The 26,695-nt window shown below is 42.0% G+C and overlaps 1 protein-coding gene across 4 annotated transcripts in view; it reads right to left on the reverse strand.

Moving 5' to 3' along the window:
• Nucleotides 1-26,695, reverse strand: part of PTPRO (protein tyrosine phosphatase receptor type O) — a 213,919-nt gene that overhangs the window by 12,951 nt on the left and 174,273 nt on the right. For 3 of the 4 annotated variants that reach the window (XM_074938339.1, XM_074938348.1, XM_074938368.1), the window contains 9 exons: nucleotides 25,236-25,368; nucleotides 23,667-23,787; nucleotides 21,372-21,440; nucleotides 17,530-17,613; nucleotides 10,038-10,073; nucleotides 7,940-8,021; nucleotides 6,940-7,030; nucleotides 6,379-6,455; nucleotides 3,774-3,908 (listed from right to left, as the gene is read on the reverse strand). In XM_074938339.1, coding sequence (XP_074794440.1) covers nucleotides 3,774-3,908; nucleotides 6,379-6,455; nucleotides 6,940-7,030; nucleotides 7,940-8,021; nucleotides 10,038-10,073; nucleotides 17,530-17,613; nucleotides 21,372-21,440; nucleotides 23,667-23,787; nucleotides 25,236-25,368 — 828 coding nt within the window. The remainder of the gene's footprint in view (nucleotides 1-3,773; nucleotides 3,909-6,378; nucleotides 6,456-6,939; nucleotides 7,031-7,939; nucleotides 8,022-10,037; nucleotides 10,074-17,529; nucleotides 17,614-21,371; nucleotides 21,441-23,666; nucleotides 23,788-25,235; nucleotides 25,369-26,695) is intronic. The other variant, XM_074938358.1, reaches the window with a different exon arrangement.

The raw sequence follows: 26,695 nt of genomic DNA on the forward strand, positions 1-26,695 counted from the left end.
TCTTGAGGTAACAAAAGCACGGATAATGGTGGCAAGGTCTGTGGCCAGAAGGAAAGGCCACAGTGTCCTAGCCAGGCACTGATGGGAAACAAGAGACTGGGCCACTGCTGTGATGTGGTTATCAAACAGCTCGGAGGCTAATATCACCCCTGAGTTGTGAACACTTATCTAATGACAGATGTACTCCTTCAATCCAAAGGGCTGATATTACCCCTGCCATCTCCCCTGGCTGCTTCCCCAAACCCATCATCATTGCCTCAATCTTAGCTGGGTTGAGCCTCAGCCAGCTCACTTTCATCCATGTGCCAACCTTGACTAGACAGCAACTGAGAAGCTGAACTACATCATCCAAGTCAGACAAGACAGATACACAGATTTGGCGGTCATCATCATACTGCACCCCATGTCTCCTTACTAGTAACAAACTTGGACAGATGATTAGGGAGGAGTATAAAAAATACTGCTCAAGCATGCAGGGGTGTAACCAGGAAGGCCAAAGCACAACTGGAGTTGTAGCTAGCAAGGAATGTGAAGGGTAACAAGAAGGGTTTTGACAAGTATGTAGCAACAAGAAGGCAGCCAGGAAAAGTGTGGGACCCTTACTGAATGGGAGAGGCAACCTAGTAACAGATGCTGTGGAAAAAGCTGAAGTACTCAATGCTTTTTTTGCCTCAGTCTTCACAGAAGAAGTCAGCTCCCATACAGCTGCACTGGGCAGCACAATATGGGGAGGAGGTGATCAGCCCTCGGTGGTGAAAGAACAGGTTAACGACTATTTAGAAAAGCTGGATATGCACAAGTCCATGGGTCCGGGTGCAATGCATCCGAGGATACTGGGGGAGTAGGCTGATGTGATTGCAGAGCCATTGGCCATTATCTTTGAAAACTCATGGCAATCGGGAGGGGTCCCGGATGATTGGAAAAAGGCAAATATAGTGCCCATCTTTAAAAAAGGGAAGAAGAAGAATCCAGGGAACTACACACTGGTCAGCCTCACTTCTGTCCCCAGAAAAATCATGGAGTAGCTCCTCAAGAAATCCATTTTGAAGCACTTGGAGGACAGGAACAGTCAACATGGATTCACCAAGGGCAAGTCATGCCTGACCAACCTGATTGCCTTCTTTGATGAGATAACTGGTGCTGTGGATATGGGGAAAGCGGTGGATGTGATATACCTTGACTTTAGCAAAGCTTTTGATACGATCTCCCACAGTATTCTTGCCAGCAAGTTAAGAAATATGGATTGGATGAATGGACTATGAAGTGAATAAAAAGCTGGCTGGATTGTTGGGCTTGGCTCAATGTCTCGTTGGCAGTCGGTATCAAGCGGAGTGCCCCGGGGTTGGTCCGGGGCCGGTTTTATTCAATATCTTCATTAATGATCTGGATGATGGGATGAATTGCACCCTCAGCAAGTTTGCAGATGACACTAAGATGGGGGGAGAGGTAGATATGCTGGAGGGCAGGGATAGGGTCCAGAGTGATCTAGACAAATTGGAGGACTGGGCCAAAAGAAATCTGATGAGGTTCAACAAGGACAAGTGCAGAGTCCTGCACTTAGGACGGAAGAATCCCTTGCACGGCTACAGGCTGTGGACCAACTAACTAAGCGGCAGCTCTGCAGAAAAGGACCTGGGGATTACAGTGGATGAGAAGCTGGATAGGAGTCAACAGTGTGCCCTTGTTGCCAAGAAGGCTAACAGCATATTGGACTGCATTAGTAGGAACATTGCCAGCAGATCGAGGGAAGTGATTATTCCCCTCTATTCGGCACTGGTGAGGCCACATCTGGAGTATTGTGTCCAGTTTTGGGCCCCCCCACCCTACAGAAAGGATGTGGACAGATTGGAGAGAGTCCAGTGGAGGGCAACAAAAACGAATAGGGGGCTGAGGCACATGACTTATGAGGAGAGGCTGATTTATTTAGTCTACAGAAGAGAAGAGTGAGGGGGGATTTGATAGCAGCCTTCAGCTACCTGAAGGGGGGTTCCAAAGAGGATGGAGCTAGGCTGTTCTCAGTGGTGGCAGATGACAGAACAAGGAGTAATGGTCTCAAATTGCAGTGGGGGAGGTCTAGGCTGGATATTAGGAAAAACTATTTCACTAGGAGGGTGGTGAAGCACTGGAATGGATTACCTAGGGAGGTGGTGGAATCTCCTTCCTTAGAGGTTTAAAGCCCAGCTAGACAAAGCCCTGGCTGGGACGATTTAGTTGGGGTTGGTCCTGCTTTGAGCATGGGGGTGGACTTGATGACCTCCTGAGGTCCCTTCCAGCCCTAATCTTCTATGATTCTATGATATCCAAGATCATAAGCAATGTACATGTATTAGCTGATTATTATATTTCACATTCCATTTTGAAAAATAATGCTTTGTCATTTTTACAGAACTCTCATTGACAGTGTCCCTATTATTAAAATGGCATTGACATCTGCATGTCATTCATATATGTATTATCTGTGCAAATGGCTAGAACTAACAAAGAAAATAGCTGGGAAGCAAATGTGGATGCTACAAATATCATGGCTAAGACTGTGTTGATTTGGTTATCTCAGCTTAATGAAAGAATATCTATTACGTTGACATCTGTTATAATGGCTGCACTGAAACCATGCAATAGAGCCTGTTGTGTCAAATGCTAATTTACAGAGGACAATATGATATTTGGAGGCACGCTTCAATGAAGAGAAAAAGATCACTGGTGCCATCTTTAATTTTAGTATTGTTTTGTTCTCTTGAAAGGTGCCAGAACAACAGTCTTAGGAAATGAGTGTTCTATTCATCCACACAAGAGGTACAGCATGGGCTCTGGCAGCTCCTCCAGGCTGCCCCAACAATGTGCTGGCCTGAAGGGAGAGTAAGAATCTATTTCAGTCCATAGGTGCTGGAACTAGTGGTGCTGGGATTGCTGCTGCACCCCCTGGCTTGAAGTGGATCCCATACATACAGGGTTCACAGTTTGGTTCAATGGCTCTCAGCACCTTCAGTCACCATGCCCAGTCACTTCTCTGCCTCTCTGCTGAAACTCCCAAGCAGGGGGATAACCGGTGGCAACTGTGTTAGTAGTTTTTGTGATGTGGATACACACCTGTAGACTAGGAACTGAGCTGGGACCACCACTAATTTCAGAGATGCCAACAAACAGCTATCAGACAGTAACAATTTTTCATTTGCTGCCAGCCTGGATTCAAACCAGTAACAGTCCCCTGAGCCATCCACTCCCTATTGCTGCCATTTTAAAGTCTAATTTGAGTCATGTAAGAATCTTTTACTCTTGATAAAAATCTTGTCAGCCTCTTACAACGGGTAACTTCCTACTAAAGATAGGACCAAAGCCAAACCTGAGGTCCAAACACAGCTGAACTTCAGGATGTTCATATTCGGATTCAAATATTATGGCTCTATTTGCTACCATTACTCATGGTACCATTCAGCACCAGCTCTTTAGACTTACTATTTATTATCATTAATATTAATGATTTGTGTTACAGCAGCACCGAGAGGTCTCCATTCAAATAGGGGCCCCATTGTGGTACACTACAGACACTAACACTACAAACAAATAGAACTATCCCTGCACTGAAGAGTTTACAATAAATGACCATGAGTCTCCTTCTCGATCTCCTGTTGATATCATTAGGAGTTTTGGGTTCAGAGGGCATTCAAGAGCTTGCCTTATATTGCTGTTTTGTGTTAAAAAATAATGCAAAGGAACCTTATGACACTAAAATTATTTATTTCCTTGCAAAATGCACATAGGATTATGTTACCTACCCTTCTTTTTTCATTACACTGAGTGAGCATAACAATGATTTGTGATTTTTGCTGGAGAACCATCTTCCAAAAATCATTCCTTGTCTCTGGCAGTGGCCCCTGGGTTGCAATGTATTCCTGTGGTGAGTTGTAGCCCTAAGAGACAGGTGCAATTTGTTAATATACTTCATTTCACAGACTGTTCAGAATATACATTTTCCTCAGGAGCATATTTACAACATGCTTTTAAAGTTACATTTTTGAATGTTTAAGTCCAAAATTCAAAGAGCTTTTTAAAAGTAATTCCTAACATGAAGAAGCCTATATCAAGTTTTTTGGTTTGTTGCTTTTAATTCAGTGAAAACTGTTATTTTTTTTAATCAAAATATTTCCAAGGAGATTTTGAGTCCCAAATACTACAGGAGTACCTGGAAATTAACCTGCGTATGGACAAAAATGAAACCGACCAATGTAAATTCACTGTCGAAAGTTAGTGAAGTACAAGAAATAAACAGCATAAAAAATGAAAACTAAATCAGGGCTGTTTTTTTTTACAAAGTTTTAATACATTTAATATGCTGTGAATTCACAAGTACAATAGTTATGTATCCTTATCTTGTCCTTTCCCCCAAATAAATTAAGTAGCACTTGTGGTGAATTAAATGTAATAATAGAATAGAAAGGAAAGGATTAATCAGATCAACTCTAATCAAGGAACATGTGGATAAGTGTTTGCAAGCTCAAGATGCAAATCAGTAAAATACCTGGTAATCTTAGGCCTAAAATAATAGTAATAGATTATTCTAAAAGTCATAACTCTTAAAAGATTATCAAATATTTATAATTTACTAAACCTGAAGTACCTTTAGGAGACATTATACCCATACATTCCTATCCCTATCTGTCTGCTAATCTGTCTGTTTTTATTTGTAGATACTTTTTTGGGCACTATTGTAGAAAAGGGTAATTTTGTAAATAATACAAGATGCCATTTCCGTATCTGCTAGTTAACATATTTGCTGGGTGTAAGGGTTGATTTAACTATGACCCTGGCTGCCTGTTTACAGTGAACGCAGGAGGAGATTATCAGCAGAACTACGTTTAGAAAGTTAACTAACACCCAGAGTAGTTGGGGGGAAAAAAAGACAGATACATTCAAAACACAGTATGTTCCTACATGAATTTGGCTATGGATGTATCAGCCTACAGCATTCAAGTAATTAAAATACTGATGATTTGGAAGCACTTTTCCATAGGCAGCCTATTTCAGCATTTGCCATCTGTAAAAGACTCAGTTCAAACTCAACACTCATAATAATTTATAAGTACAGAACACATTTCATTTTGCTTCAGATGGGGTGTGTATGTAACTGATGCATCACATTTCTATTGACAGTGGAAAGCGGATCACCATGAACACTAGGGTTTGAGATGAAACTATCATGAGGTGCCAAGTGGGAGAGTGATCATCCAAATAAGCCAAACACTAACATAGCTGTGTTGTATCTAAAGTATTTGGAAGGTGGTTTTTGTGTGTAGTATTAAACATATCTAAAATATAAACATGGAATTGACAAAAGCTGAAGAGACATATCTGGATGCTATATCTATCCATATCTATATCCATGGATGCTATATAACTGGATGCTATAAAATTGTCATTCTAGTTTTCTGACTGAGCATCAAATGTACACATTATTGATATTTAATGAAGAAAAGAAAGAAAGAGCCTGCCTGGCCTTATCACTTAGTTCTGTGATCTTGTCAGATCTCAGAAGCTAAGTAAGGTCAGTGCTTTGTCAGTGTTTGGATGGGAGACTTCCAAAGTGACGCACGAAGTGCTGATATTGATTCAGTGATTCTCTTCCCATTTTAGTCAGTACTGAACCAAGTCCCTAGCATGAAGCTATGGGCCACTCTGCTGTTTCAGTGGAGAACTAGAACACAGATGTGCTCACCATTTGTAGTCATTAAAGATGCCACAACACTTTTCATAACAGCAGGGAACTTTTCCCAGCATCCTGGCCAAATTCTTATGTACAAAATTATATTCTGCCTCCCTACATATCCCATACGGTTACAGCCGAATACAGCATTCTTTACTTCCTGTCCTAAAACTACAGCAGAATTGCTATGAGCTGTTAGACAGCGGCTCTAAACCGTGCAGGGAAGAAGGCGTGAACAGAACAATGCCAAGATCAGGGTAGCGCAAATAGAAGCTATGTTTGCACACCATGCCCTGGCTTGTTCTCTGTGCATTTTTACTGTACCTGTATCTCTGGTTCACTGCCTTTATTCCACATAGATTAAAATATTGGAAAAAAACCCTTTAGCTGTTTGAGAATTGCAGTGCAGAGTTTAAACTTTTCACCCATGTCCCCAGCCAATTTCCTCCCATCTGTAACAGGATGCACACAACTTTCAAAGTTGCTGTGGCAAAATGTGCACAAAACAGGTTTATTGGCTGGTGAAAAGTGCTGTTCACTGAAGGCAAAATTAGTGAAATTGTGATAATTTTTTTTTAAAGTCACCAAATTGCTAGGAGTTTTCACTCTTTTCACTGCCTGTGTGATATTTCCCTACTAAGAATATTAAGCCTCAGGTTGATTTGAGTCTTACCACTTACAGGAATATAGTTGGCATTAATGTAGTCTGAACCTTCTTCTTCATTCATCGAAACTAATCTGACGCGGCTAAAGTCATCTGCAAAAAGAAGGGGGGGAGGGGGAAAGAAAGGGGGTAGCTTGAGCAAACTGTGGGAGGTTTTAAATAATCTCTTAAAATCCTGAAACACAATTACACACTCTCCAGCATAACAAAGGCAAAACTGTAGAGGGCCAGCATTCCATTCTAATAAGTACTGCCCAGTTCTTGCTGCATGGATACGGCTTCATTACTGCTGCACACTCCTGCCTTCAAGAGGCTTCACTGTCGGGTCTCTTTGAATCTCATTAAAATCATGAGAAAAAACGAAGAAAGCTGCTCAGCAGTAGGAATGACCTACTATTTTCAATCATGACAAATATAAAACACAGAGTTTCATCCTTTCAAAACTAAGAGAGACCTATTTCTTTTAAAACAAGCTTTTACCTGCTGGAAAACCTGCATCAATTCCACAATTAAAACTCTTCTCCCCCCACCCCTCCCCCGAGGGACCCTCGCAGGAGTCTGCATCTATTGTACTTACATGGGAGGATATTTGTATAGCGATTTTTACATCGATTCATGGGAAGGTCAGCAGCAAAATGGGGTATGTCAAGCCCAATCAGTTTTAGCTCCTGTATATGTCAGAAGGGAAAATGTTGCCATTAAATTAACTAGCACCTGAAAATTAATGGTTTGTGAATAACGCTTCTGACAGCCCTGGACTCCAAAGCACTTTATTTACGGACACTACAGATACAGCAAGTTTCCTTGTAATACCTCATCATTTAGCTCATACCTGGGTGACCACTTCTAAGAGTGGGGAGGGAAGTCTGGTCTCCATGCCCATTCAACTTTTGGCTAACCCTGTCACCCTACTGAGACTGTCGGTAGGTTTGTCAGTTACTGTCACCTATTCTGATGATTTTGTTCTGACCTACCAAACTCATTCCAAATAGGCCACTGAATGGCTATCAGATGGTGTCACCATCTGAGCTAGATTTCAGTAACGTTTCCTCAATTACCGACAACTCTCAGCTGCTTTTGATCCTGAGATTTATATAATTACTATTCATTACCTTAAATAATCAATCTAAAATATTCTTGTAACATACGATCATAAATGAGATGGAGACAATGTGTGCCACCTGAGAGAACAGTGGGTGGAATCCTAACCCTATCAAGTCAAATGGAGTTTTGCTACTACGATCAACAGATCCAAGATTCCACCCAGTGTTTGTTGTTCCCTTTTGTCTTCACTTGACAATCTTGCATTTTTAGCACTGGGGAAATAAACTAGTCAGACAAGACCATGTCTTCCCAGTAAACTGTCCCTTTGTTTCAGAAGATTTGGTTGTCACCAGTGACGTTTTTCATTTTAAAAATGCCTTGCAGTCAACTTAGGCTGCCACCTGGTCCATGCTACAACAGACGTGTGAGTCTGAATGCCACACTCATACCACCCATCAGGTTCTTGCAGTTTGGCATAAATAGTCATCCAATTTGGGAGAGGCAGCTAGGAGCTGTCATCTCCATATACATACCTCAAATTGCAGAGAAAATTTATAATCTGAATCTTTGGCCATGTCCTTGATGTAGCCATCAAAGTCATCCAGCTGGACAGGGCTTTTCAAAAACACACAGAAAAGAAATTAATTTCTTAAATAGGTTTGTTTTGTTTTTGAGTACTAACAATTCACTAATCTCTATTTTTACCATTGTATTCTACTATGTAATTATACCTGGGACAGAGCTTGCAAAAGATGGAAGCTTGTGTACCTGAAATGTGACACATACTGTCCGATGAATCATTTACCTGTGATTACATGTACTGTATTGTAGCCATGTGGGCATCTGCGGCTAATAGGATAAATCTACCCACGTCATTAAGCTAAATTCTGCAGTCCATCGTGAGGCAAAATTCCCATTGGTTTCAGTTTGAATTTTGCCTGATTTAGGATGCAGGATTTGGCCCACTGGCAATGGAACGTAGAATGGAGAGTCAGGAGAGCTACCAACTCTTGACCCTTCAAATCAAACTGTCTTAAAGGGGACCCTCTAGTTATAGCTCTGATTGAAATCTCCATTTCAATTAAAAATGAGCGTGGGATGCCAGATTTGGATCCCGATTCTAAGTCCCATCAGAGTTCAGATGGTCACATCCAGGGTTTATGTTCTGGTCATCACTAATTACAATACATGGGCACTACTTCCTGGATGGCAGCAAAAGCCGCTCATTTGAACTGACTTAGTGACGTAAAAATCCCTTTCATAAAGGGGGAACTATCTGATAAACACACACATATAAATTTCATGTGCACCATAATCACACAAGCCATTAACAGGTTTCATTGGTGGGTCCATCCACACACAGGCCTGAATTTGGTTCAGACAAGGTCTATGATGTAAAATATGCAAATTTCAGCCCCAGAGCAACAAATATTTTCACGATTGGCTTTGAGAAGTTCAGGTGTTTGCCATGTTTGACATTAGAAGCCAAATTCTACTCAAGCATAAGTGGGCACAGTGCCCATCGAAGATAATGGAGCACAGACATATTGGGCCAGATCTTCAACTGGTATAAACTGGCCTGGCTTTATTGACTCTGATGGAGCTATGCCTGTTTACCCCAGCTGAGGATCAGGCCCTGAGTTCAGGCTAAAGAATGAGTCATTAGATTAACACCTTAAATAATGAAATACAAGCAGTTTCCCTCGCGTAATTATCATGTTTTAATTTACAAAATACTGAAGCATGTACACAATAATCCGTTCATTTACTTGAAGCAATATGCCACCAAGGAACTGTCTTTTATCTCCAGATAATTACTTCTCTTTACCTATTTAACATTAATGATCTAATACACAACAGCAACTGCCATCAGAGCCTGACATCAAGAAGGAAACTGCAGTACGAACAGATCCGTTCCAGTTTCTCAGTTTTTCATTTTTAAATGAGGAAAGGCCCTGTTGGAATTTCTAATTTAGCATAACTGATCTTTCCCCAGTGGTTAATTTTCTATCAGTCAGGAGCTCTTTTACCACAACCTAGCTGTTGAAAAGATAAAACAAAACACAGGGTACTCTTGATTTAGTGCAGGGGTTCTCAAACTTCATTGCGCTGCGACTCCACCCCCCTTCTGACAACACAAATTACTATGTGGCCCCAGGAGGGAGGACTGAAGCCTGAGTCCGCCTGATTCCTGCCTGATTCCCACGGGTGGGGGAGCCAAAGCCAAAGCCCGAGCCCCACTGCCCTGGGTGGGGAAGGGGTCAAAGCCAAAGCCCAAGGGCTTCATCCCCAGCCTGGAGGCCTGTAGCCTGAGCCCGCTGCCCAGGGCCGAATCCCTCAGGCTTTGGCTCAGCCCCGAGCCCCAGCAAGTCTAAGCCAGCTCTGGCGACCCCATTAAAATAGGGTCCCGACCCACAGTTTGAGAACCGCTGATTTAGTGTAATTATCTCTTGCCATGTGCTTCCAGACATCTCTTGCTACAATCTCTCTCTGGAGGTATTTACCAGAATGAAGAATATTTATCTCTGTAACCACAACACCATATTGCCTATAATCATAAAAATTATTGTTCAGTCTAATGTGACTATTAATTTTTTTAAAATATTATTTAAATATCAAAAAGTCACATACTTGGTCAGCTTCCTCTTCTTTAATCCATTTTTACTCCTGTAAGGCAGACAAACACAGCTTTTTTCAGTATAACTCATCATCTGGACTTGATTAAAAATTAGTCCCACTGTCAAAATTGAACTTGTTTCCATCTGAATTGAATGTATAGGTTTTATGATTGCCTTAATATGTAAGTCAGGAGTGTGGGTGGAAAGCTGACCTCTTTGAAGTCAATGGCAAAACTCCCTATGGATTTTACCCTGTGGTGTTAAGGCACTGCCTGCATTTTGGAGAAGGAGAGACTGCACACAGGAAACCATGTTCAGAGACCTTGGGTGAAATCCTGATTATACTGAAGGCAACGGGAATTTTTTAACCGACTTCAAAGGGCCCAAATTTCACCCCTTCTGCCTGAGCCTGGCATAATCCCTCCAGAAATGCAAGCCAAATTAGCCTGCTACATCCCTTTATGAATTGCAGCATAAAGTTCCCTAGCAGCCTAGAAGAAAAAAGGGGAACAACCAGCAGGGCAGATACAGGTAAGTAACCATTTTCGTGTTCTCTCCACAGGTACTAATGCGGAGAGTAGACCAGATGATACGTCTGAGGGAAGGGAGCAGAAGGAGACTCCGCCGATTGGAAGGCATGGGATGCACTGTCCTAGGGTTGGGGGTTCCACGACCACCGCTCCCAAAAGAAGGAGGCGGGTGGTGGTGGTCGGGGACTCTCTCCTCAGGGGAACTGAATCATCTATCTGCCACCCCGACCGGGAAAACCGAGAAGTCTGCTGCTTGCCAGGAGCTAAGATTTGTGATGTGACGGAGAGACTGCCGAGACTCATCAAGCCCATCAGCCCTTCCTGCTTCTTCACGTGGGCACCAATGATACTGCCAAGAATGACCCTGACCGGATCACTGCGGACTATGTGGCTCTGGGAAGAAGGATAAAGGAGTTTGAGGTGCAAGTGGTGTTCTCGTCCATCCTCCCCGTGGAAGGAAAAGGCCTGGGTAGAGACCGTCGAATCGTGGAAGTCAACGAATGGCTAGGCAGGTGGTGTCGGAGAGAAGGCTTTGGATTCTTTGACCATGGGATGGTGTTCCAAGAAGGAGTGCTAGGCAGAGACGGGCTCCACCTAACGAAGAGAGGGAAGAGCATCTTCGCAAGCAGGCTGGCTAACCTAGTGAGGAGGGCTTTAAACTAAGTTCACCGGGGGAAGGAGACCAAAGCCCTGAGGTAAGTGGAGAAGTGGGATACCGGGAGGAGGCACGAGCAGGAGCACGTGAGAGGGGAGGGCTCCAGCCTCATAGTGAGAAAGAGGGGCGATCTTTCAGGTTACCTCAAGTGCCTATATACAAATGCACAAAGCCTGGGAAACAAGCAGGGAGAACTGGAAGTCCTGGCACAGTCAAAGAATTATGATGTGATTGGAATAACAGAGACTTGGTGGGATAACTCACATGACTGGAGTACGTCATGGATGGATATAAGCTCTTCAGGAAGGACAGGAAGGGCAGAAAAGGTGGGAGAGTTGCACTGTATGTAAGGGAGCAGTATGACTGCTCAGAGCTCAAGTATGAAACTGCAGAAAAACCTGAGAGTCTCTGGATTAAGTTTAGAAGTGTGAGCAACAAGGGTGATGTCGTGGTGGGAGTCTACTATAGACCACCAGACCAGGGGGATGAGGTGGACGAGGCTTTCTTCCGGCAACTCGCAGAAGTTACTAGATCGCAGGCCCTGGTTCTCATGGGAGACTTCAATCACCCTGATATCTGCTGGGAGAGCAATACAGCGGTGCACAGGCAATCCAGGAAGTTTTTGGAAAATGTAGGGGACAATTTCCTGGTGCAAGTGCTGGAGGAACCAACTAGGGGCAGAGCTCTTCTTGACCTGCTGCTCACAAACCGGGAAGAATTAGTAGGGGAAGCAAAAGTGGATGGGAACCTGGGAGGCAGTGACCATGAAATGGTTGAGTTCAGGATCCTAACACAAGGAAGAAAGGAGAGCAGCAGAATACAGACCCTGGACTTCAGAAAAGCAGACTTTGACTCCCTCAGGGAGCTGATGGGCAAGATCCACTGGGAGAATAACATGAGGGGGAAAGGAGTCCAGGAGAACTGGCTGTATTTTAAAGAATCCTTATTGAGGTTACAGGGACAAACCATCCCGATGTGTAGAAAGAATAGTAAATATGGCAGGCGACCAGCTTGGCTTAACAGTGAAATCCTTGCTGCTTTTAAATACAAAAAAGAAGCTTACAAGAAGTGGAAGATTGGACAAATGACCAGGGATGAGTATCAAAATATTGCTCGGGCTTGCAGGAGTGAAATCAGGAAGGCCACATCACACCTGGAGTTGCAGCTAGCAAGAGATGTTAAGAGTAACAAGAAGCGTTTCTTCAGGTATGTTAGCAAGAAGAAGAAAGTCAAGGAAAGTGTGGGCCCCTTACTGAATGAGGGAGGCAACCTAGTGACAGAGGATGTGGAAAAAGCTAATGTACTCTATGCTTTTTTTGCCTCTGTCTTCACTAACAAGGTCAGCTCCCAGACTACTGCACTGGGCAGCACAGCATGGGGAGGAGGTGACCAGCCCTCTGTGGAGAAAGAAGTGGTTCGGGACTATTTAGAAAAGCTGGACGAGCACAAGTCCATGGGGCTGGATGCGTTGCATCCGAGAGTGCTAAAGGAGTTGGCGGATGTGATTGCAGAGCCATTGGCCATTATCTTTGAAAACTCATGGCGATCGGGGGAGGTCCCAGATGACTGGAAAAAGGCTAATGTAGTGCCCATCTTTAAAAAAGGGAAGGAGGAGGATCCTGGGAACTACAGGCCAGTCAGCCTCACCTCAGTCCCTGGAAAAATCATGGAGCAGGTCCTCAAGGAATCAATTCTGAAGCACTTAGAGGAGAGGAAAGTGATCAGGAACAGTCAGCATGGATTCACCAAGGGCAAGTCATGCCTGACTAATCTAATTGCCTTCTATGATGAAATAACTGGCTCTGTGGATGAAGGGAAAGCAGTGGACGTGTTGTTCCATGACTTTAGCAAAGCTTTTGACACGGTCTCCCACAGTATTCTTGTCAGCAAGTTAAAGAAGTATGGGCTGGATGAATGGACTATAAGGTGGATAGAAAGCTGGCTAGATTGTCGGGCTCAACGGGTAGTGATCAATGGCTCTATGTCTAGTTGGCAGCCGGTATCAAGTGGAGTGCCCCAGGGGTTGGTTTTGTTCAATATCTTCATAAATGATCTGGAGGATGGTGTGGATTGCACCCTCAGCAAGTTTGCAGATGACACTAAACTGGGAGGAGTGGTAGATACGCTGGAGGGTAGGGATAGGATACAGAGGGACCTAGACAAATTGGAGGATTGGGCCAAAAGAAATCTGATGAGGTTCAACAAGGACAAGTGCAGAGTCCTGCACTTAGGACGGAAGAATCCAATGCACCGCTACAGACTAGGGACCGAATGGCTAGGCAGCAGTTCTGCAGAAAAGGACCTAGGGGTTACAGTGGACAAGAAGTTGGATATGAGTCAACAGTGTGCCCTTGTTGCCAAGAAGGCCAATGGCATTTTGGGATGTATAAGTAGGGGCATTGCCAGCAGATCGAGGGACGTGATCGTTCCCCTCTATTCGACATTGGTGAGGCCTCATCTGGAGTACTGTGTCCAGTTTTGGGCCCCACACTACAAGAAGGATGTGGAAAAATTGGAAAGAGTCCAGCGGAGGGCAACAAAAATGATTAGGGGACTGGAACACATGACTTATGAGGAAAGGCTGAGGGAACTGGGGATGTTTAGTCTTCAGAAGAGAAGAATGAGGGGGGATTTGATAGCTGCTTTCAACTACCTGAAAGGGGGTTCCAAAGAGGATGGATCTAGACTGTTCTCAGTGGTAGCAGATGACAGAACAAGGAGTAATGGTCTCAAATTGCAGTGGGGGAGATTTAGGTTGGATATTAGGAAAAACTTTTTCACTACGAGGGTGGTGAAACACGGGAATGCGTACCGAGGGAGGTGGTGGAATCTCCTTCCCTAGAAGTTTTTAAGATCAGGCTTGACAAAGCCCTGGCTGGGATGATTTAGTCGGGGATTGGTCCTGCTTTGAGCAGGGGGTTGGACTAGATGACCTCCTGAGGTCCCTTCCAACCCTGATATTCTATGATTCTATAATTCAGTCACTTCAGCTCTGTCCCTGCCTCACCTGGTCCTATCTCCTCTAGGAAAGCTAGTGCCACCACACAGATGAAAGAAACACAAGGCCTGAGACTATACCTAGCCCTACACGGGTGTGCAAGGATTGGAAGCCCCTGGCAACCCTTTCCAAACACACATGAGGCGAAGAAATTCTAGCCTGTACATGGCATTTCACATACACCACATAATCAGAATGAGGAATGATCCCCTACTTCCACAATGAAGGCAATGGCAAATATCCCACAGATTTCAACAGGAGTAGGAAATGAATGAGTTAAGCAAGGTAATATTTAAGAATAGAAATAAAAAGTGCAGTATACTAACCACCATCATACCTTACATATTGTTCCAGACAAGGAGCCCTCGCTCAAGTCTGTCTGAAAACAGTTCTAATATGTGATGATTCACTACACTAAAGAAGACCTGAAGAAGAACTCTGTGTAAGCTTGAAAGCTTGTCTCGCTGGAACAATGTTAACCAGTCAAATTACATGTCCAAATGAGCACATTCTGAATTAATTTATCTACAGTTTCTAAGAACTATTGATCATGTCTGCTAAGACAATCAGACAGCTTGAACAAATTTTTGCTTCCTAAAAGGCCCCTCAGAAGTGTTAAATACTTTTTCTGGGCCTTTAGTGATATCTGCCCTTAAGCATGTCCTGCTATAATAAAGTTAAAACTTTTTTATTTCATGGTCATAATCAAGTGATTGCTAGATACTCTTGGCTAAACCAGTTCACACTAGCTAAGATTGGTTGAAATTAGATTTTTTTAAAATCCCAAAATGGGAAAACTAAATTTTTCAGGTAAAAATATTTTGATGATTTTTTTCATTTTTTTAAAAAACAAATTCAAAATGCTTTTTTTAAAAAACTACAATAATATTTTGATATTTTCAAAAAATGTTTTGAAATAGCAAGGAAAAATACAGAGGAAATTGAAAAAAGAAAATTTAAGTTTTCCCTCCTTTTATCTCCAGAGGTATTAAAAGTGTGTGTGTGGGGGGAGGTTTCAAAAGCAAAAAAGGATAAGAGGAAGGGGGAAACACCCCAAAAAGTCAAAACATATTTTTTGGAAATGAACAAAAGTTTTAAATAGCTTTCTAAAAAATTTGTTCTGATTTTTTTCATAAAACAAAACAACAAAAAAGAATGAAGCAAAAACTGCTTCTTTTCTTTCTAAATAATTCCCTCTCAAGAAAAGTTTTTAGATCAGCTCCTACTACATCAGCTACTACTCTGGCCCAGTACCTTCTTGTTGTATTGTAACAATCTATTTTCATTCATAACAGATGATGCGTCTGCAGAGTTAACATAGCTATGCCAATAACATTTCTACACCGGTGTGCAACAATTACTATGTAATACAATATATACCATTATCTATCTAACTTGAAATAACTTTTTGCTATTTAGACACCAACATGTGTGCACCTTGACTATACCCATGCCCCTGAAACATTTATTTTACACCTTAATGGTAGTTTTGCCAAAGAAGTCTTAAAAATGAATTCATCCAGGCTATCGAAATACAACTTTTGTTATCCCTTGTGACTAGGGTAAATCTGAAAGATTGGCATACAGGATTAATTAAAAAAGAAAAATATTAAGTGCTGCCATGATGGGAGTGCTTCTAGGAAATCTCCAAGGAACACTTCAATAGGCACATAAAACAGATGATTGACATCCATACCCCATGAGACAAACAGAAAACATTTATTAAGCTTTCAGAATCTCAAGAGTCCTTTGTTACTTTACATTGCAATGGCTGCTGAGTATTCACAAAATGTCATAACCAAATTGCATGTAAAACAAGGACGCTTGAAACAACAGATTTCATTTCATGCTGGTATTCCATTTACATTATAGACTTAACATAGGCTTAGTAAAGAATAATCTAACACTCTGAAGGCCTTATTCACCACAGTGCCACACCTTGTGTGGTAATTTACACAGTGCAGCATGGGTGTAGAATACTATTATCCTGATTCGATATCATGTTATATCCACTTTGGACTTGTATAAATGACTACACAGAGCATAGGTGCTGGGACTAGGGGTGCGGAGGGTGCTGCCACACACCCTGGCTTACAGTTTGGTTCAATGACTCTGAGCACCCCCAGTATACAAATTGTTCCAGCGCCTTGACACAAGGGGCAGGTCAAAGGAGTACCAGGCCCTGAGTGCTTTTTGGAGGGTTTGCTCCTGCTCTTATAGAAGTCAATGGCAAAACTCCCATCGGCTTCCCCTTTCTCTAGTAATCAAAAAGTTTACTTTATCTGGATCCAATCCCAATTTAGATGAGTGCTTTTAAATATGCAACAAAACCAGAGATGATACTTCGTCTCCACAATCCTTGTATAGTATATTCCTCTGACTAACTTAACTGGGCACTGCAGCTCCACACGAATACTGCTACCATCCTGGTAAAAGATTTTGGCAACAGCGAGAGAGAGCCATTCTCTTGATTTTAGTACCAAACAGGCGAGGCATCACTTTGATTTCAGATCTAGAGGGGCACAAACTCCCTCCCATTAAGTAAAAACTTCTTGGTCATACATATATTAAGATTTCATTTATGATTTTATATGTTATAAGCAAGCTACAGACATGGGTGGTCCGTGTTATGGCTGTTTATAAACACAGCAATTAAAGACGTTGGAGAGGATTATAAGCCAGGGTTGTAAGAAGCCTTTGGATCTAAATCAATTGATTAGCTATTTATCAAAACATCAATCATTTATTAATCCTTTATAAATGGAACCTTAATTTCAAGTGTGACCCATTTATTATGGTTGTGGAGAGCTAGCTCAAAGCATTTGCTGTACAAATTCTGGGCCAGTTTTTGCTCCCAGCAGCAAAATGCCTATTGACTTTGGTGGAGAAAGATTGCACCTTTAAAAACAAATGGTTTGTTTTGGATTTAGACAGGTGAGCTAACACCAAGCAATTAGTAAGAGGAGACAGCAGCAGAAAGCATCATCAGGCAATCAGCAAGTGGATGAAGAAAAAGTTACAAGGGGGTTTGTAATAAAGTCATAAAAGTTGCATAGGGACAATAATGAAGTGTGTGAGAGTGACCACTATAAAATTTTCTTTTTAAGTAACAAAATGGGTAGGAGCATAAACAAGCAAAATGTGAAGCTAATAGCATGTATTTTGACACACACACACTCTCCAGTCCATATTTCAGCACATGAAAATTATTGTAACTTCAAGAACTTTCAACCATTTGAAAACAAAAGAACACATTTTTAATGTATTGGGAAATTAATATGGTTTAGCTATTGGATAGGGAAAAACAAGTAAAATCACTTACCAAGGATTAATATAAAATGCCAAAAGATAATCAGTCCAGAGGCATGAGGGTAGCAGAGTTAGGAAAGCAAATACACTTCTACGCCTGTGAGCATTAATAGATAACATATATAAAGATGAAAAAAAAGTGAGGAGAGTTAGTAAGACAAACTAAACTCAGGAGCTCAGTCAATTGCATAATAGAGGTTAGTTAATAGGATAAAAAATTCCTGTTACTCTGTTAAACGTGAAAATTATTAGATTCCATGGCACTGGTACTCCATGATCCTGCAGCTTGTGTAGTAATTTATACCTGTTCAAAGTGAGTGTAAAATTATACACAACTGGATGGGAGCATTTTACAGTAGTGCAAATAACTACACAGAGTGCAAGGCAGTGTAGATTTAAGCCCAATATTTTAAAGTAATGTTAATGGATATAATGGTGCCAGGTAAAGATGCTCCATGTGAACTCAGGGTGGGATTTTCAGCAGTGCCTAAAGGTGCCTTTAAAATCCCACCCGCAACTTTGTCATCATTTATATTGCTCTAGTTTACAGTATTTAGGGTATTTCAAGGGAGTTACATTTCATTTTCAGCTACATATAGCTATTATATAGCCCGAATTTGCAAAACTTGTTCTGGCAAGTAGTCCCATTGGCTTCAGTGGGAATATGTGTATGAGTGTCAAGAGATCAGGTCCCTATACCTTCTCAGTCCTGTTGAGTTAGATATCTGCAAATGACCTTGAAACTGCAAAGGCAATACCACTAATAGGCAATACCAAGTCTTAAATAGTCACCATACATTATTCCTCAATGGTTTCCAGCAAAGTTCTATTTGTTCCTTTGCTAAACTCAGTTTATTTCTGTTGTTTCTGTGGCTAATTATTTATGGCAGATTTCACTACTATTAAACATAAGTTTTAGATACAAAATAACCCTTTACATTTATATTTGTGTGTTATGGACCAAATTTTGCTCTGACTTACACAGGTGTAAATCCAAAGAAACTCAGTTAATACAGGAGTTACTCTGTTACAGCACTTAGTAGAATTTGGTCTTGTATAATCAAAGTACATTGCAAACATTAACTCTTAATGAAACTGATAGATTCTGCACTCATTCAATCAATGGGAGCTTGAACTGAGTAAGAATTTTGTGATTTGGCTTATCATGAATGTCTGGCAATTCCCAGAAGTAATACTGCTGACCTATGCCTGACTACTCTAAAACAGGAACAAAGAATGAACACTGCCTTTGTCTGTGGTAAGAAGAAAAGGAGTACTTGTGGCACCTTAGAGACTAACAAATTTATTTGAGCATAAGCTTTCGTGAGCTGGGGCATATGTGTGTGTGTTTGAGCAAGACTGTGCATGTGTGCGCACCAGAGAGAGAGTGAAAATCAAGCTGTGTCTGCCGTAAGTGACCCTAACCCAAATCATTGAGTCTGGGGGGAGGGATAGCTCAGTGGTTTGAGCATTGGCCTGCTAAACCTTGGGTTGTGAGTTCAATCCTTGAAGGGGCCATTTAGGGATTTGAGGCAAAAAAAATTGGGGATTGGTCCTGCTTTGAGTAGGGGGTTGGATTAGATGATCTCCTGAGGTCCTTTCCAACTCTGATATTCTATGAGACACTACACAGGAAAACCCCACATAGGGAAGTGGAAACTCCAGGAAATATCTTACTTTTTGTTGTTGCTGCTGCAGCAAATAAAGGGTGCTGGAGAGTTTGTTGGGCCCAAAATCTAGAGCGATTTTTACAGATTGGGGGCGGGGTGTGTGTGTGTGTGTGTGTCTGTCAGATACAAGTCTGCCTGGGGGCCAAGGAAACGTGCTGCCCAGAACTCACCTGGTGATGCTGCCCATACAACCCATCCTCCAGGCAGCTATGAAGCATGGACTGGGAGAGCAGTAAAGTTAACACTAGTTTAGGCACCAATCTTGTAAACACTTAAGCACATGATTTACTCTAAGCACATGAGCAATACCACTGACATGAAGACTACATACATGCTTAAAATTAAGCATGTGCTTATGTGTTTATAAGATCAGGTCCTTAATCCTTAATAGTTGAGAGGAATCGCTGTGGGGCTGGTGTGGGGACAAAGTGGGTCTCTTCACAAGCAAGCCTCTATTTTCACAGAGGGCCTTCCACAGGGCCTGGGAGTAGGAGCAGATGTTGTTGCTAAGGCAACCCTCTTCCCTTCCACATCCCCAGGGTCGGGGATTTGCAGGTCTTCATCCCATCTGCCCACAGAGGCAGACGGAACAGTCTAGTCGATGTTTTCTTTCATCCTCTGATATCAAACAGGACAAGTGTCCATCAAACCACAAGCTAATATGATTGGAATTCCTATCTTTGTTTATAGTGACCATTTCAGGCAAAACTCCCACTGAAGTGAGGACCTCAAGATTTGGCCCCATTGCCTTAAACTGGTCAAATACTAAACAGGTATAATCTTTGAGAATTCATGCAGATGATAACTCAAGCAACAAGAATGGTCACACTCATGCAAATCTAACAATGAATTCTCCCCCCAAAAGCCCTTTCTGTTTTTAATGTCTGTTGCTATTTTAGGAATTTGATTCCAGTGTGAATTTTTAATTTACAGGAGCCTTTGAGCTTCTGCCTGGGCTGCAATTAACATACTCCAAATAAGAGAAGCTGAGAAGGAGATTAGCATGTACTCAGTATGGCTGGCTGCTATTAAAGCTACACCAAGCAAGTGAAGCTTGTTTAATATATAGTTAATTAGCAGCACTGTTAGGTATTGACAGGCTGTGCTGGGATTGTTAGTTCAGTTTGTGTGCTTATTAGCAAAAGGCTTGTTTTGGTGCAGTAGCAATCCATTTAATCCCATCCTTGCTGGCAGCCTACACCCCGTGAGATCATAGAAACAGTTCCAAGTCCACCAATTCCTCATTCCAACCCCGTTCACATTCAACAAAACTGAACCACAAGTGGAAAAACTGAAGCACTTAGTTTCTTTTCCCTATGGAGTTTGGTGGCATTTTTTGAACACTGTATTTTGGCCAGCTTTGGAAGCTACTCATGTTTGGCTTTTTTGGGGTTGCTGACTATAACTTCCCAAAACAGTAAACAAGTCAGTTAGCAGCACCACTGGACTATCGGGAACATGAACAAGAATCACAACATCAGCAGACAATAGGGAAATCACTAGGGCCCATTTTGCCTCGATGGAAGCTAATAGGGTGGATTTATTTGCTCTAACACCTCTCAGGGAGTGATGGAACTATTGATGGAATGGAGTAACTAATCAATGCCTGCTGTTTCTGCAGATGGTTTTCCAGACCTGACTGGGTGTGTTTTGCTTCCAAACACCCCAGCAACACTGAGCACAAAGTTGCAAGGGCGATTTGAGCTAGCTTGACCTTGTTCCAAATACAAAGGAAAAATAATGGCACTGGGGCTTGTATTTCTGTGAACAGAATTGTTAGCTGATGATCTATTAAGAGCAGCCTCACTGCTTGACATTAATACCTCTCCATAGAGCTGCTAATGGATTTACAGATCAGCCCTCTACCCCTTTGTTACTTTAGGAAATATACAGAATGTGTGTAAGGGAAAGAAAAAAAATGCATCTAGCCCAGTTGGAATATGTTGTGCATCCTCATTTCCTACTAAAAAATAGTTTATGACAAAAGACATGGTCCTAGGCCACCATTCAGTCAAATAAAAGACAAAACAAAACCAAAAATCAGCTAGCTTTGCTTTATGTTAAATGCGCTAGCGATCATATAACAAAAACATAAGAACATAAAAGTCAGACTTGCCAACGAAGGTAGCTAGTGAGAAAAGGAATGGGGGGAGGGGAAGCATAGAGGTAGCAGTATTTAACTCACCAGTTATATGGAAGTTTTCCATCTCTCTCCAATGAAGCAAAATTGACAAAGGTTCCAGCCCCACACTCCCTGTTTCAGGAAAACGGTTGAGTTCAAGGTTATTATTGCTGGACAAACATAATGCTTGTTGATTTTGTCAGCGGTGTTGCCCTAATACAGATCATTAAGAGTCTGATTCTAAAAGGTGGTTTGTATCCAGGCCTCCCACTGAAGCAAGGGCTGAACTTGCTGGGTGAAGCTCAACTGAAGTCAGTGGATCTGCACCATCGTAAGCCATGTCTGGATGCGACCCTTTAGAAGTAGTGGGTGCTCACCATCTCCTGAGATCAAGCTTCCTAATATTTTGCCTCAAGAATAAGATGAGAAAAAAGTTGTCAAAATTGATTTCTATCTAGGGATGTACATGGCACCAATCTCCATAGTTTCAGAGCACCGGCCAAGTGCAGTATTCTCTTGTTCATATGAAATCCTATTGTCGGAGCCTCTGCATTATCTGAATTCCTTCCTTGTCCCCCCAGTATGACACACATGCCCCCTGAGGCATGTATCTCATGCAGGGGGACAAGGAAGGGATCTGGATAATGTGGAGGTTTGGATAAATAGAGCAGAGACCCCCAGCAAGGACTGTGAGGAGGAGGATAACGAATCACCCTACTGCTGATTGGCTCCTGCGGCAGTGGAGGGAGCCCTCTGCAGCCCTGTGGTCACTGAAGTGAGTGATCAGGGCAGAGCAGAGCCCCTGAGCCAGGAGCTCAAGGAGGATGACAAGACCCTGGCTGTGGGGGAGGCCATCCCACTGCTGAATGGCTCCTGTCCTCTCAATTATCTGAATAAAATCTGTGTCCCCCATGCTCTTCAAATAATCAGGAGTATACTGTATTTGTCCTTACATCACCCCTAGGAGGTAAGGAAGCATTATCCCCATTTCACCAATAGAGAAATTGAGGCATAGTGTTTAAATGACTTGCCTAATACTACAAAGGCAATGTGTGGCAAGGCCAGGACTGGAGTCTTTATTCCAGTGCTTTAACCACAAAACCAACCTTTGACCTTCTCAACATCAAATGAAAAGCCGAATGTTGAGTATTTTTGCTTGTTTGCTTTAAAAATGATTACACATGCAAGTGTATAGTTCTTTTTTTTTTTAAATTCCTCTTGCGGTAGAGAAAATGAGAAAGAAATAGCCATGGGCTGCGTGCATGATAATTAACTAGGGAAGAGAATCTGGGTTTTCACAGAACCAGCTATATGCAAAAGTAACAAACAATGCATTGAAAGGGGTCCTATGAAAATCTAGGTGATGGGGTAAATTCCTTTGCATGGAGTATATAGCAAAGACTTGATGCATGAAATGCAACAATCTGTTGTGTAATCAGTGAGCAAGTTCTTTAAAGTGACCCTCTGAAGTGACATTACTTGATTTTCTGACTTCGAAGGAAAAATTCAAATTAAATGTATTATTTCATACACACATTATGGTTCTGGATTATAAGAGAACAGAGACTCCCAAGGCTCAGACCTGCAAACCTTCCAGTCACAGAACTACATACAGAGGATCTGGATGATTAGCCACCCAGTTTAGCTAGCCAGTCAAGGATATAACTCAGACAAGAGGTGAACTGTGAGCTACAACACTAGGTAAAGGAAATCAGATCTCATTCTTCAGGGCATAGGATGGCTGCTGCAGGTGTATGAAGGAACTGCATCATATATAAAGAGCAGTACTTGGAGGGAGGGGAAAAGGTGCCTTTCTTCTGTCTGAAGGAACAAATACTGGACACTGAGAGACTGGTCTTGATGGATTAGTTATCTGATCTGGCATAGCAAATTTTGTGTTCCCAGCAATTTAAATGATTTTTGCAAAATAACCTGGATGATCTTAAGGATTCTATTAACCATTCATCTTTACCTGTCTTAAAACCATCTCATATTTCATTTAATATTCAGTAAATCTGAGCAATCAAATGACCCGAGAGAATATGACTGCTTAGATAATCGGCCCTTAAAAAATGGCTTGAATTTGCAATTTACCAAACCCTCCACAGCTCCAAATTAAGACAGAGGTTGAGGCTAATAACTCCATCCAACTGTAAGAATAGCTAAGGGATAAAGCAAGTAGTAGTTGTACTCCTAAGAAACAGCGGGGAACAGGGAATCTTCAGAGGTACTATGTTTATAGACATCTCAAACACCAAGTGAGCACAGTGGGTACCATGTGCCATACAAGCAAAACCCAATATTATATTTTACCCATTCTTTTAAAGCTTCTTGGACTTAGAATAAGACTGGACCTACCTGGCCATTTGCAGATGTTTCCGCCTGAGTACAACAAGAGTCACAAGCAGCAGTCCAATCAGGAGAATGCTCAGGATGGCTAACACAGAGATCACCACTATGTTGGGATTCATCTCAGTAACTGCACACAAACCATGACTCTGGGTTATTCATTTCAGAACATATGGCCTGTATTTTTTTCATGATAATTTTATATTCTTCTCAGTTGATCTTTGGAGTGAGAAATCTTATCAGTGGACGTTAGGGCAGGTTTAGGGTAACGGACCCCATACAATTCAATAGGGGAAATGACATGGTTGTGGCAGGGTTGCAAACCTCTGCACAGGAAGGTTTTATGAATGTTAGTGAAAAGGAGGAAAAAGGTAGGGAAGGAGGAAAGAATAAGTGTATATAAAATTGGTATCTTATTTATCTAAGTCTCCTACAATGCACTCCAACATCTGTGGCATTGTATGCCAGCAATAATCAATACAGTCTCTAACCTGAGTCTGACATAAAAGCCCAGTTCTCTGTTTGGGTAACTCAGTTGAAGACAACTGAATTACTTCAGCAGATAATTTGGCCTAAAATATTTTGTTGCAATTAGAGACAGAGTCAAAGCTCAGTAACATTCTTAACAGGTATGTTTGCATCTGCTTTTTCAGATTTATTTCTAGTTCTACAGGACATTATTATTATTATTATTATTTGTATTGTGATGGCACCAAAGAAGGGAGTAACCTTGCTCAGTAAAGCTTACCATCTATTATAAGAGTGCCTACAGAAGCAGTCCTTAGAACAGAACAGGGGTTTAAGCTAAGTACTACACGCTGAACTTTGACATTTACGTCATAACATTACTTGTCAGATATGCTTTAGTCACTGATCCTATGGTCTGATCTCATTAACTAAGCAGAACTGAAACTGATTATTCTGGATGGGAGACCCATAGCTGTAAGGAAGTGGTAATGGTGATTCAATAATGGCATTCTTTCCTCCGAGTAAATTTGAGCCCAGAACCCATAAGAATGCTAGAAGGGCTTGGCTCCATCAGGAGACATCTTTTTAGTTTCTGACCTCTCCAGGTCATTCAGCTGCCCTTTCCTTTTCACCTCTTCCCAGTTCAATCTCTGGATCACCTCAGGCAGAAAGAGACATTCCTCATTACCACAGAGGAAGAGCCCCGGCCTAGTAACTGAGACTTTGCCCATATTTTGCCTGGACACAGCGAGGATGATTTCCTCTACGGATGTCATCCGGGCAGTAATCCCAGAGTCTTCCTTCAAACTGGAAGCAAGGGACTATGAATTAAAAAGCCAATCTAAAATCAAAATAGAATTATTTTAAAACACACACAGTAATTGGGATTTCACTACTGATTAAAAAAACACACTCTCTAGTGGTGAACATACATAACAGCAATACTTAATACTTAACACTTAAAAGCTGCTGCCCCATTCCACCCTGGAGCTGGCTACGTTTCAGTGAAATAATTTTGGTATCGGTAAAACCTGAAAAGCAGCTTCAGAAGGAACAAAGAGGCAAACATTATAGTTGTATAGAGAGTGGAACTGGCAAAGTCCGGCTTACCCATGGTAGAGACAGCTATGAAGGTGGGAACACTAGGGCTGTTGTGGCTGAAGGTAGTCACGCTGCAATTGTAGGACGTGGCAGGCAGTAGGCTGGAGATAGTCACTACATGTGAAGAAACAGTAACAGGTTCCTAAAGATACGAAAAAAGTACACTGTAGTTTGTCTCTCTCATTCAACTCTTGTTTTCTAAGTGAATTGAGATCTGGCAAAAGAAGCCAGCCTATTTAAATGCTGGGATGGTGGGCAGGGCCCACCAAAGCAATGAAGAGAAAGATCTGCTCCTGAGATGCAGGAAGGGCCACAGAATCCAAAACTTAACTGATTATGGGTGGCAAAAAATTAAAAATGGAGATGGAGGTGCAGGTCTCAAGGCCAAATGAAGGACCCAGAGGGGGAAAACCAAGCAGAGAACCTCGGACAGTACCCACTCTTCCAATTTGTCCAGGGAGTCAGCAGGGGCAACACACAGGAACTGTGCCTAGATGCATCCACAAGGAACTGGAAAATGGACCCACAGCCATAGAAAACTTCCCTGTCAAGCTTCTTCCTCCTGGACCAATGGATGGCAATCTTAGCTAGTACCAGGGGGAGATTGATGAGGAGGTCTTGTGCCTAATCCAGACCTACAACTCTGAAGGCTAAAGTCATATTTATCCACAGAGCAGCTACAGTAGCAGCAAACTCCCCATACACCATCTTGCAAATGTGCCTCATCCGTTCCTTGGAGGTACGTCCTTCACCAGTGGAGAGTATTTCAAGTATCTTTGCACTTTGCCCGCTGGTGACTTTTTTGAAGTGGAAGAGCATAATAAAGCCCCAGGGATAATAAACATTTATTAATACAGCTATCAGACCCCTGAGCCTTGCTTTTCTAGTCAAGAAATTTACACCTCTCTGCAAACCCTATAAATCTTTGTACAGAGTTTTAATGGCTATTTCTGTGTTTGATGGATGGTGTAAAAGGTGTTTCATAAATGCTGATACGATGAAAGAAAGCCAATAAAAGAAATGTGTGGAGCTGCAGAGAACGTATGTTCTCATTGATAACCCTTTTTTCTACCAAATCAGCTAAAATCAGAAGAGGTTTATTGATATGAAAATAGGGCAAAATAAGTTGGGTGTTTCAGCTGGTAATTTAGAAAGGGAACTAAGAGTGTATTTGTGATCCACAGCCCTGGGCTAATGAACACAGCTGGTGAAACATTAGGCAGCAAACTCTGACGGCCACAAAAACAGAGAGTGGGAGTTCTGGGCAGGTTTGCAGTCCTTTATAAGCTCCTTTTATCTTTGCAAGAGTCTCTGTTGAACTACAATTCTGAGATCAGTTACGCTGCTGCACATGCGATAGCACTGGAATAACAGAGCTGAATTTGCCTCCTCTAGCTGAAGCACCATAGAGCAGCTCTGGTATGGCAACAGAAGCTGGTTGGAAGATGGGTTTTTTTTGGGGGGGGGGG

The sequence above is a fragment of the Natator depressus genome, chromosome 1 (assembly GCF_965152275.1).
Source record: "Natator depressus isolate rNatDep1 chromosome 1, rNatDep2.hap1, whole genome shotgun sequence".
NCBI classification, from domain to species: Eukaryota; Metazoa; Chordata; order Testudines; family Cheloniidae; genus Natator; species Natator depressus.